This window comes from Elaeis guineensis, chromosome 2 (genome assembly GCF_000442705.2).
Source record: "Elaeis guineensis isolate ETL-2024a chromosome 2, EG11, whole genome shotgun sequence".
Taxonomy (NCBI): Eukaryota; Viridiplantae; Streptophyta; class Magnoliopsida; order Arecales; family Arecaceae; genus Elaeis; species Elaeis guineensis.
In genome coordinates this window covers 80,268,127-80,279,963 of record NC_025994.2, presented here as the reverse complement: position 1 = coordinate 80,279,963, position 11,837 = coordinate 80,268,127, and the positions used below count along the sequence as shown (strand labels likewise).

Genomic DNA, 11,837 nt, shown 5'->3' with positions numbered 1-11,837 from the left:
ACTTGAGTTCTTCATAAGGTCTCACGATTTTGTCCTATGTAACAGGTGTTTTGCTGGGAAGAGAGAAAATCTCGATCTCATATAAGCCAGAATCTCTCTTGATTCGCAATCGATATGGGACTGATATGGGACTAAAGATGCTGTCTTTCCACAACAATCATAATACTTGACGATAATTAATTGTACTATTCAATTATTTTTCTACTTTTTAACTTGTATGAGCACATGTAATCATGCACTCCCTTTCCCACTTTAGGATATCAATTAAATCCTTTTTAGTGGGTGAAAAAACACCACCTATCTGTGGCTTTCTCCAACTACATAAATTCATGTATTTTAACCACCAAAATTTCCATAATGGTGATACAACTTCTATTTAGAATTCAATTATTAATATGTGACTCCTCCGAAACTGAACTGAACTTTTTATTATACGAGCCTCTTCTCCCAGTAAAGGAGGTCATGAATTTAGCATAATAACAGTTATAGTAAAAGAGTTATAGTAGGAGAGTGCTTTATTTATTTGATATCCGTTATGGAATACAGATTAATGACTTTGGCATAATAACAGTTATAATAAAAGAGCCCTCTTATACTTTTCGTAAGACCACTTCAGAAGTTCAAAGAATATAACTGTTTTCCAATGAGAAAAAAACATTTACTGCTGCTTTTTTTTTTTTCTGGTCCCTCATATCCCTTTTATTCTTGACATTGGTGTTATGTCATGTATGTCCTCTTTGTAGGCCAGTAGTCATCAGGATTTTTTGCAAGCAGAGTCATCTTTTAGACAAAGGCTATTATTGCTAGTTGGTGATGTGTGCCGCCTGGTCAATTTAGAACTACCACAAATGAGGGAAAATAACAAGCTTCATAAAAAGGTACAGCACACCTTCTGCTCCAAACTTCATCCTGATATCTTATCATCACTTGTTGCTGACCTATGAACTTTTTCTTTCTATTGAAAGTATGGTTGATTTTTCATATATGGGACTGGATACTGTGTATAAGGAAATAAATAAACTAGAAGGGGCTATGTATACAATTTTATTGCCATAAAACTTATAAGAGATGAATGTGACCTGAATATGGTATGACTATAGATCTTAATAGAGCTATAACTGAAGCATCTAATAGGCATACATGTGCACTTAAAGTGTCATGAATTGTTAAATCTATAAGGTACCACAAAGTAAAAACAGAATTACACTTCAAATATTTAACAAAATTGGTTACTTGGTGCAGAGACTAAATTGTAGAAATAAGATTTCAGTGTTGTTGCCAATTTGATGCCTGGATACTTATTTCTTTTCAGTCCAGTTGAATGAATAACACAAGACGTGCAAAATCTAGTGTTGGTAGAAGCTGCAAAAGATGCCACATTACCATTTTTGAGGTTAAAAGTAGGCTGAAAGATTGTGGTCCACTGATGGAAGACATTAAGCACATGGTGCTGAGTTGTTTATCCCATTTTTCTTTTCATTTTTTCCCTCTCTTTTTTGATGAAGCTCTAACCTGCAAGATAGAAGCTAGGGGCACATTTGGTTTGCAACCAGAATCAGAATTGGAATCGAAATGGTGATATCTTTCAATGTGTTTAGTTCGTGATCGGAATTAGAATTGAAATCGGAATAGAATTTGAATACTAAAGAAGTGTAGAGATTGAGTTTTGAGGATTGGGGCATTTTCATTCTCCTATGGAATGGGAATAAGAATGAAATTCTTCCTAACCAAACAGCTGGAATGGGAGTAATTTCATTCCTTTTCCCATCCCAAAGTCCAACTCCCTTCGACCAAACATGCCCTAGAAGGTTATGTCTGTCAAGGAATATGAATTACATCTTTACAGTTGACAGTTTACTTGATTCATGAACCCATATTCATGGTGCTTCTTAAGGTTTTCTTGCATATGTATGAATAGATCTTCTAGAATAAATTTCTTTCATCTGCATCTGTTAGTTTTCAACCTTAAAAGGTAAATCAGCATGTATGGATGAACTCTCTCTCCATTCTTAAATGCATTTTCTGCAATCGAGTTGTGTTGCTTTCGCAGATTAAAACAACGTGCTTTTGCTAATTGCAAAATACAATTATTTCTTTCTTTTTTAGATTCATTTATGTTCTGCATGCTTTATTGCCATAATTCATTTGCATACTGGAAAGTGCCATCCAAAAATCTTTACTTTTTTTTGTAATACATATATTCGGCCTAGAATACAGAACATGACCTTCAATGGAAAATTATTGCAGATTAATGTGCATAAACATCTCGAAAACTTATTTCCTGAATTCAATATCTGCTTTACATACAATGATGCATAACCAGTCCAGTTTCTGGTAGCTAATATCTTTTCAAAGAAATGCAATATGCAGCAGCTTCAGAAGGCCATGTATCGGCAATATCTGATGCACAGAAGAAGAAGTTTTTACCCTTGTTTCCGGCTTCACAGGAACATGGAGTACAATTAAATAGTTAAATGTGAAAATTCATCCCAGAAATTTTAAAGAGCTGGGCAGTAGATTAGCAGAAGGCAGAATTCTGAATTACCCAGTCTGTGCTGTGGCATACTTCAGTCCTGAAAATAACTGCAGTCTGCAATTGTGAATCTAGTATCTGGAAAGAAAAAAAGAAAATTAAAAAAAAGAACCCATGGGGTTTATATTTGGTTTCACTAATCAGATCATTGGCAACTGGTCACTGTTTATTAGTACTAGTTCCTCATCTTAGATTTTCAAAACTAGTACCATAGATAGATACTATTTTGCATGTCTGAGGCCGTGCTGGTCTTTAGTGTTTCCAGCACAAGGACCTTTGGACACAGGGAATCGAATTAGTCTGAGCTTAAAATCCTGTTAAACCATATGAAAAAAATAAGGAAGAACAGGAACATATGTAAAAGATGAAAACAGACAAATAATTTTATTTTCTTTTTCAGATAGATCAAAACATACAACATTCTGAAAACATCTGTAAAGTCTCTACTTGTCTGGGAACTTGGACAACTGTTGGTTTCTTATTGTTTCAACGACCAAAGGTAGTTGCGATTGAATATTAAGAAAGTGAAAATTGGGAGACTAGAGTGGTGGTCTAAGAGTTGCACATGAGTCCATCTTCAATGTTAAACTGCCTTCTGCTTGAAAAAAAATAGATAGCTTTAGAAATCAGATTGCTTCATGAACTGGTATCCTAAATTCTAGCAGCATGATTTTTTTTTGAATGAAATTTCTGAGTGATGAGTAAATCATTTCCGATGTTGTTAGAGGTAATAATGTTGCATAATATCTTCAAATTCCTTTCTCTCAATAAAACAATGAACTACTAGAATGACGAGGAAATCACCATTGTGATCAACCAATTTATAATACAGCATGATCTAAGGTGAAAAGATGAGCAAGCTAGAAATTCTCTGAGTTTGTTTTTCTCATACATAAGTTTCATACCTTAAATGAGATAGTACATCATCCAACAATATGGTTCTGCGGGACAGCATCAACTATCAGTAGCCACATATCATCATTGATCCATGCCATTGAAAGTAATAGGGTAGCTAAAAACTAATGCAAATGTAATTGCCATGGATGATTCAATTCAACACCTCCTCCACATGTGCAGGCCCTGAGTAGAACTTGGAAGACCGGAAGGATGTCATAGTCTTACACCAAAAACTATTTATACTTCCTCATATATGCATTACATGTGCTTAGCGCTAGTTGTTATGTTCATTTATCATCTTCTTTTTTTGATATTAATATAGACCACTTGATTTAGATCTCTATTCACTTATTTAACAAAAAGATGCTGACAAGAAAAAAAATGGAGAACCTTCCAATCATATGAGGCACAGCTGAAGCACTGGATTCGATTTGTTGTGCATACTGAACCCACCGTGATATGTATCCATTTGCACAGCATATATCTCCAATATGGATAATCATATCTGTGTTATTCAGGTCCTTGATTAGCTGGTAAGTAGCGTTTGAGGGAGCCTGGCAGAAACTTGTATTCATTTGAACCATTAGTTTCTGCTTGAAATGGCATCCAGAAAGAACATTTGTGTGGATATGTTGGAACAATTTCCATTTTTCACTAGTATTTCTATGAGTAAAGAACTTATGACCTTTTACCTGGCCATGTGATATATGTTAGAGAATTGTCAGCTCATTATTGATACAAAAAACATTTTAGGTGTGTACTGGTAATGTGATTCTGATGACAATGTCAAAAAACATAAACGCCTTTTTTATTGAAAGGAAAAAAAAAACTTATAGTAATAAAAAGCATAGCATTGATAAAATGGTCGAGATAAAATGCTTTCACCCGATTACATAGAATAAGATTTTCTAGCGATGTTTATTGGTATCCGACAATCATGGACCATGCAAGTGGTTGCAGAAAGGAAAATGTTATAGAATTAAAAGTGCATATATACTTTGATGAATACGATAATGCGGATCCAAAAAGTGAAAGATATATACTTTGATGAATACGATAAGGCAGATCCAAAAAATGAAAGATTCATTGGATGGGAAGTTGAAGATAGTGATGATGATGAACAACAATAGTTTTGGTAGATGGCACTGAAATCATCCAGAAAGAAGTGGTGGATGACATTGATGGGCATCTGCAATTCATTTATATAGAAAAGATGCAAATAGGTGGGTATGTGACCAGTTTTACATGGAAAAAAAGACTAATAAGTTGGGGCTGAACCGCTACGACCATATATGTTATGGAAGTAATGGCTCTTGGTGGATGGTTCTACTCTTGACGAGAGAGGAGGCATTTGTACAAGTAGCATAGATTCCTTGCTAACTACTTTGTGCGACTTGATCTCCATACCATGTCCTACACTCTAATACCTCCCGCTCCCATCCTGCTGGCTATCTTTGCACCTTTTCTAATTTTTCCATGAATATTTTGTCTTATCCCTTCCCCTCATGCTTTTCCATCATGATTTGCAAACCATCATGGTATGTAGCATATTTAACGTTTCTCCAATGGACATGTAATAGACTTTTGATCAGTTTTTGATGTTAAACTATTTTGTTGTTTCAATGGTCATGATGCTTTCAGGAACTTATTTTTCAAATCTGTGACCAATATAGTGCATCATTCCTATGGTGCTCTCTCCTCCTTGTAAAACTTACACACCAACCATGACGAGAAGGGTATCAACTTTGCACTTTTTTACTGACCTCCACCCAAGCCACTCATTAGCCAAGTCATTAACTTAAATATGCTTTAGTTGCACTCTTCCTAGGCCTATCATTTATGTTCATACCACATCAAAACACGTCCATGAATGCAACCACCTATGGTCAGTCCTAGGTTTCGCTACTGGCTCTCTGGCTGACTGCCACTTAATCATTCGCACGTTCTAGCATATTTTAAATTCCTATAGTGATCCATGAAAGTTTCACGTGCCAAAATGCAGTTAACGAGGTCCATGAAACTTCTTCACCAAGTATCTAGTAATTTCTTCTAGAGAAATCTAATGTTAAAACAAATAACATAAAGAATCGAAGTTCAATTATTTTTATACATTTTACTCTAACAATGTCTTCATCTAAATGATTTTTTACCTAGGTTTCTGAGCATTGTCTCAAAATCTCACATATTCAGAATACGCAGTATCATACGCTTTATTCAAGAAAGAATGAAATGGGCTCATAAAACATAAATAGAAAGAAAATCTCTCTATGGAGACCGTATTAACAAAAAGCTTTAACAAACTGAAAAACAAGATAGGTATCAAAAAAAAAAAGAAAAAAACAATAATTGGATACAAAATAGGCATGGAGATATATGGAGTACGATCATAGAGTGAAGCTAAAAGAAAATTACTTACCTCTTTCCCATATCGCCAAAGATGACAACACGCTGTAAAGAGTCTTGTCTAGGGTGAGGAGATGTGTCCAAATGTACAAACCATTAAATAATCTATGCCCAAGCCTGTATATATACCTACAACAATGTTAGATAAGAATATTATTACTCACAAGGCTTCTCATAAAAGCAATCGCCAATTTTCAAAGTCTAGTAAAATGACAATGAACAGGTAATCATCTTGCAGAACTTGCCCTAAGAGCTAAGCTATAGATGAGCTATCAATATATCAAAACAAAAATGTAGAATAAATTAGATACTTTATATTTGGCCATAAGTCCTATAGCAAACTTGTATGAATGAACCTAGGATCACGCCATCGTACTGTTCCTACTGGTGAACCTGCAAAATCTGATATGTTTACTTTGGATTAATTATAAGATCTATGGCATGCTACATTAAGTTTCCATCTTCATGACCTAAAGCCATATAAAATATAACTTAAAATAGAATGTAGAGGATATTAATAACAATCTCCCACTCAAGAATGTTATCTTAGGTCAATAAACTGTAGTTTAATCCTCAATAACGAATTTCTAATTTTTCTCTACAACCACATAAATATAGATGTTATCATAAATTTGTAAAGGAGGATGAACAATGACGATAAATAATCTAACCTTAATTTTCCTTCAATTTGTGAAGGCTGAGGATGAAAAATATTCACATCTTGAAAAATTGTATTTTTACCTCTATTCATGTAATGCAACAGAAATATATTTAGTGTATTTCAAATACCATTATATTAATATTTTTCATTTTAAGAGGAGCGAGGCTTTCCTTCTAATATATTTTATCAGATAGGAAACGATTGCAACTGTAAGTACCAAAAAATTTTTTTTGATGTAAATGTAAGTACCAAAAAATTGTCTAATACAAATATTACCTTCTAAAACCGTCTAAGAAAAGCATGGCCTTCTAAATTGATCAAGAGCAGACGCGTATTTTGCACTAGACACCGAACTCCATTCTTTTCCAAAAAAATCAAATAGCATCCAGAATTTGAGATAAAGATTTAGAAGATCTTCTGATAATCCAGTTATTCCTCGGAAACCAAATATGCGAGAACATATGTTGGACCACAAGAAAAGTGAAGATCGAATTGCTAAGTCCATTGGCTAAAAGAAGCTTCCGATCCTTCTAGTTCATTTACATGCTCAAGAAAAATAATTCTACCAAACTTTCTCCATTATCGGAATCAATCAAGATATATAAATTTTAAAATATGTATCAAGGAATACTTTGTGTGGGAACAAAGAACTGGAAAAAGGCTTAGCTAACTGCCATTGCAATGTAAAGATCTCATAAGCTGTTTCCTGTAAGGAAAGAAAGAAAAGAGAGAGAAAATGAAGACAGGTCAAGGCAAGCTATATACCTAGAAAGAACTGTAACCATCACTGAAAGGGAGCATGGAGGGGGCGTGGATCAGATACCAGTGCCACTGCTAATTGAGGGCATCCCGGAACTGCTGGTGGTGGTGCTGTCGTCGAAATTTGTAGTGAAGCCGAAGGGGGACTTGTTATACGAGGCATACACTGATCTATCTTGGGAGTATACATGCACCTCCTGGTTGTCTTGGATCGTTGGCCACTCTGGGCTGGCCCTTTGGCAAAACTTTCTTATCAGTTCCATGCTGCAGTTGTGGATCTCCAGCTTCTCCAGATGCGCTACTCGTACTCTTTTTCTTTTCTTTGTACCTCTTTGCGCTCTTTTCAGCAAGTATGATGGGAGTGATTTCATGTCATAATCTCTGAGTGACATCATTTTCAACGATGGAAGATTCTCCACAAACTTCAATTTCGGGCACCGCCAAACCGTGAGGTTTGTGAGCGCAGGGAGGTCCGAAACTTTCTCCAGTTTCAGGCAGTCATATACCTTGAGGGTTGTGAGTGAAAGGAGGTTCTCAATTGTCGTTAGACCCTTGGCACTCTGGATTATCAATTTTGTGAGGGAGGTTGCGTGGAGCAGGAGACTCTCGGGAAGAGACATCAACTTGGGGCAGTTGAAAAGCCTCAGATACTTTAGACATGGCATTGCTTGTGTTTCTTTATCCCAATGCCATTCCTCCCAATTAGGCATCCTGTTAAAGAATAGTGTCTCCAACCTGGGGAATGCATACTTGGAGGCATCTACTGCTGCTCTACCGCCGCCACTATTAGTGCTGCTATTACTACCAACCGAAAATTCAGGTCCAACCTTTGTGACTGAATCAGCATCAACGACCTCAAGATATTCTAGTTTAGGGAGCAGTCCGCAAGGCGGAAGCCGCTCACAGTACCTGCAACCGGTTAGGCCCAACTGCCTCAAATTTGGAAAAAGAATTGATGCTGGTAAAGATGTTTTTGCCATCCATTTTGGGAACTCACGACCGAAGTAACGCTGGATCCACAGTTCTTCGAGGGAAGGTGGAGGGAAAAGCTCTTCAAACACCTCCTCGATGCTCCTCATCTCCTCCTCGCTGGGCTGGAGGCCTGGCGTGCAACTTAATTTGAGTGATCTAAGCATGGGCTTGTTCCCAAGTTCGGCTGCACTTGCCTCGGAGCTGCTGGATATACACTCCAACCTAGCGATTGAGAGATCCGTGAGACACGAGAGCGATCTCACTTCTTCAATCGTGCACCATCCCTCTGACCTGTTCCTCTGCAGCGTAAATCCTCGTAGTGTATGGAGATTTTGAAGCCTTCCTAGCCCTGCCGGCATCCCAAACACCTCCGTATCTTCAAGATTGAGACTCCTTAGGTTGTGTAAATTCACGATACTGTTGGGAAGGCGAGAAAGCGACCGATCGACAGCCATTGATATTCAAGTAACTTAGATTTCTGAGATTTCCTATGCTTTCCGGTATCATGCTTATATTAGTAGATGACATATCTAGTCTCTGTAGATTTCTGAGATTCCCTATGGTTTCCGGTATCACGCTTATCTCTGACCATGAGATATTTAGGTACCTCAGGTGTATCAGGTTACCCAAAGAATCTGGCAATCTTTGAATCTTTAAGCAAGACATATCCAGCAGTCTCAAACGAGAAAGCTCATTACAAACAACATCCATATGAGCCTCAGACATCGAGCTCCATCGCCAAATTAGAGTCCTCAGCGACTCCTGTTTCACGAATACATCAGGGATTTCCGTTGTTTCCTTGTCTCTCAGAAATGCACGGCGCAGCTTCATCAATTCGTTGCTGCTGCCTATTTCATGCACCTTCCTGACAACCGAGCTCTCATCTCGTGCTAGATACCGAGCAAGACAGTGCAGGAGGTCATGCATCTGACAGCTGAGCAGACTGTCGGAATATCGCTGCAGAAGATTTCGCATAATCAACTCTCTGTAGTACTCTTCAGCTGTCTCTTCCATCGTCAAACTCCCCTGATCAGCTTTCACAAATCCCTCAGCAATCCAAAGTTCAGTAATTTCATGCATGCTGAATGTATAGTCTTCAGGAAATAATGAGCAATATAAAAAGCATTGCTTCAGATAGCCTGGTAGGTCTTCATAACTCAAATACAGTGCTCCCTGAACATCCTCGGGAAGCCCAGATGTGGACCATGCGGTGCTTCCAAGAACTCGATTCCAAGCACTCCTGGTCATCTCCTTCGTGCATAGCACCCCTGCAATCGCTTTAATGGCTAGAGGAAGGCCATCACACTTCTTAACAATCTCCATCCCTATGTCCTCCAGATGCTGGATCTCTTCCTCCTCCCCTGTCAAGACCACCTTCTTGCAAAGCAATAACCAACTATCTTTTGAAGACAGTTTGTTGATGTGATGGGTGTTCACTGCCCTCATCTGCATCGCGATCTGTTCGTTTCTTGTAGTGACAAGGATCCTACTGCCAACAGCACAACTTTTTAACGTATTGCATAACAAGTCACACCAGACCTTTGCCGTCCAAACATCGTCAAGAACAAGAAACAACTTCTTATCCGTAAGACTTATCTCGACTCTGGGCTCAAGCGAGGACTTACTCTGCTCCCCGGCAAGATCATCCTTGGTGCCGCCGTAGATATCTTTCAGCAAAATTATATCATCAAATTCTTGCGATACACACACCCACTTCTTCACTGAGAACTTCTCCTGAATCCTCTGATCATTATATATCCTTTGAGCAAGCGTCGTCTTACCGATCCCCCCCGCACCCACAATTGCGAAAACAAGAACGTTTCCCCGTCTGTCATCCTTCATTAGCGAATCAACCAATCTCTGAGTGTGCTCTTCAATTTTAGATCCTACAACATCCATCTCACCTACAGGAGATGTCTTGCGAGTAATTTGAGATGTCACTCGCTGCATGTCAGGGGAACTGCGTTCCAGATTGAATTCAGACCTCCTCCTCCAAATCTCATCAAGCTTCTGATTGAGTTCTCTAATTTCCGTGCCAATCTCATGAGGAACCGGAGGCTTTCGGATCCAAGAGAGAAAGGGAAAGGAGAAGCGTACCGAAGAAGTAGTGGAGGAAGATCCTTCGCTACGCTTGTCGGCCTCGATGCGACAACGGTCGAGGATGTCATCGGCATCGTACATAACATCCTTGAGCTGCTTAAGCCAGTAATCAATGGCCCCATCGTTGATTCTCCTCCTCTCGGCATCGGCAAGGACTTCACTGATCGTAATCATATGGAAATTATTCTGGAGCTTTTCGATCTCGCCAGGCACACCCAAGAGCATATCAACCATTTTCTTCGCCAACTCGACCAGTAGGTCTACAAATTTAGAGACGAAGGCATCCAATATCATTGCCATCTTCTTCCAGCACTACTTGGGACTGGGAGCAAAAGAAGAGATTGCTAGATCTGATTTCTCTCACAGGCTATCAGTGATCAGGACCGGCTGGCAATGCAAGAATCTAATATGAGATGAGAGCAAAGGCATTGACTCCGTAGCATTGACTCTAATCAGGATCCTCTGCGGTGTATTTTTGCACCGTAGAGAGCTGTCCAGCGCTCGGTCACCGCCACATCATCCGTCACGGAGATAGATCGCTGATGATGTGGTGGCAACCGAGGGCTGTACGGTGCCAAACATGCTCCGCAGGATCCAAACTCGGACTTGATATCTCCAAGAGAAATTTCTGGCCACTCTTTCGCACCATTCAATAAATCCCGTCGGCATCGCATTGTTGGAAACAGACGGAGCACCAACTTAATGCTTTTTTTTTTTTTTTTTTTTTGTTGGTTGCTTGCAAAATACAAAACGTTCCATTCCACGAATCTATGCATAAGATGTGAAGGAGAGATTGCACAGAAAAACAATATTATAGCATGCACATATTGAAAATTGACAGGTTTTCATGATCGGAAAATAATTATTTTGACAAATAAATCTTGTGAAAATTTTTTCATGTGCAGTGCCAATCCTTTCTGACCTCAGATATGCTGAGGACAATAGATTTGGAGTCCAAAAGTAGATTTTACAGAGGAAAAAAAAAGATATTTTGGAGTCCTGAAGAAGATTTTACAGAGAGAACTTGATATTATTAACTCTGACTCTGGATGGAAGTGAAGGAATGATGGAAAATGAAGGTTGATGGATGAGCGAGTGGAGGTCTATGGTGCCCACTAGCTGTTGTCTTTTTTTTATTATCAAACAAAGGCTTCAGGCTTGCCGGAATTCCTTTTCCCCCATTGTAGACCTCATTCCCCTCTTTCTTCTATGTCCTCTACCTGAGGAAGAACCTCCGACCCAAGATCCATGCCTAGTTTTATTCCTATGAGAGATCTGCGCTCAATCACTCTTATTGTTCTTTTGGGGAAAGTGAAACGACTTTGAGTAAGAGCACACGTCCTCAACAAAGCCTTTCCTTTCTGATTCAACTATTTTCTCTTTTCTTTGGGACTGTGCTTCCAAACCCGACAAGACTGCTGGTCTTTGCTTTGCCGGTCAACCACGAAAAAGGAGATTGATTGCCTCACTTGACTGATGACGGCTTAAAGGGATTCTTGCTTCATTTCGACT

At 38.7% G+C, this 11,837-nt stretch overlaps 1 protein-coding gene across 1 annotated transcript; it reads right to left on the bottom strand.

Moving 5' to 3' along the window:
- Nucleotides 1-2,200: 2,200 nt before the first annotated feature.
- LOC105033178 (putative disease resistance protein RGA3) lies at nucleotides 2,201-10,806 on the bottom strand. Its single transcript, XM_029261244.2, is given in 4 exon segments — nucleotides 2,201-5,962; nucleotides 6,771-7,200; nucleotides 7,318-8,671; nucleotides 8,673-10,806. Coding segments are annotated over 3 exon segments (3,321 nt in total). The 5' UTR covers nucleotides 10,626-10,806; the 3' UTR covers nucleotides 2,201-5,962; nucleotides 6,771-7,186.
- Nucleotides 10,807-11,837: the final 1,031 nt, after the last annotated feature.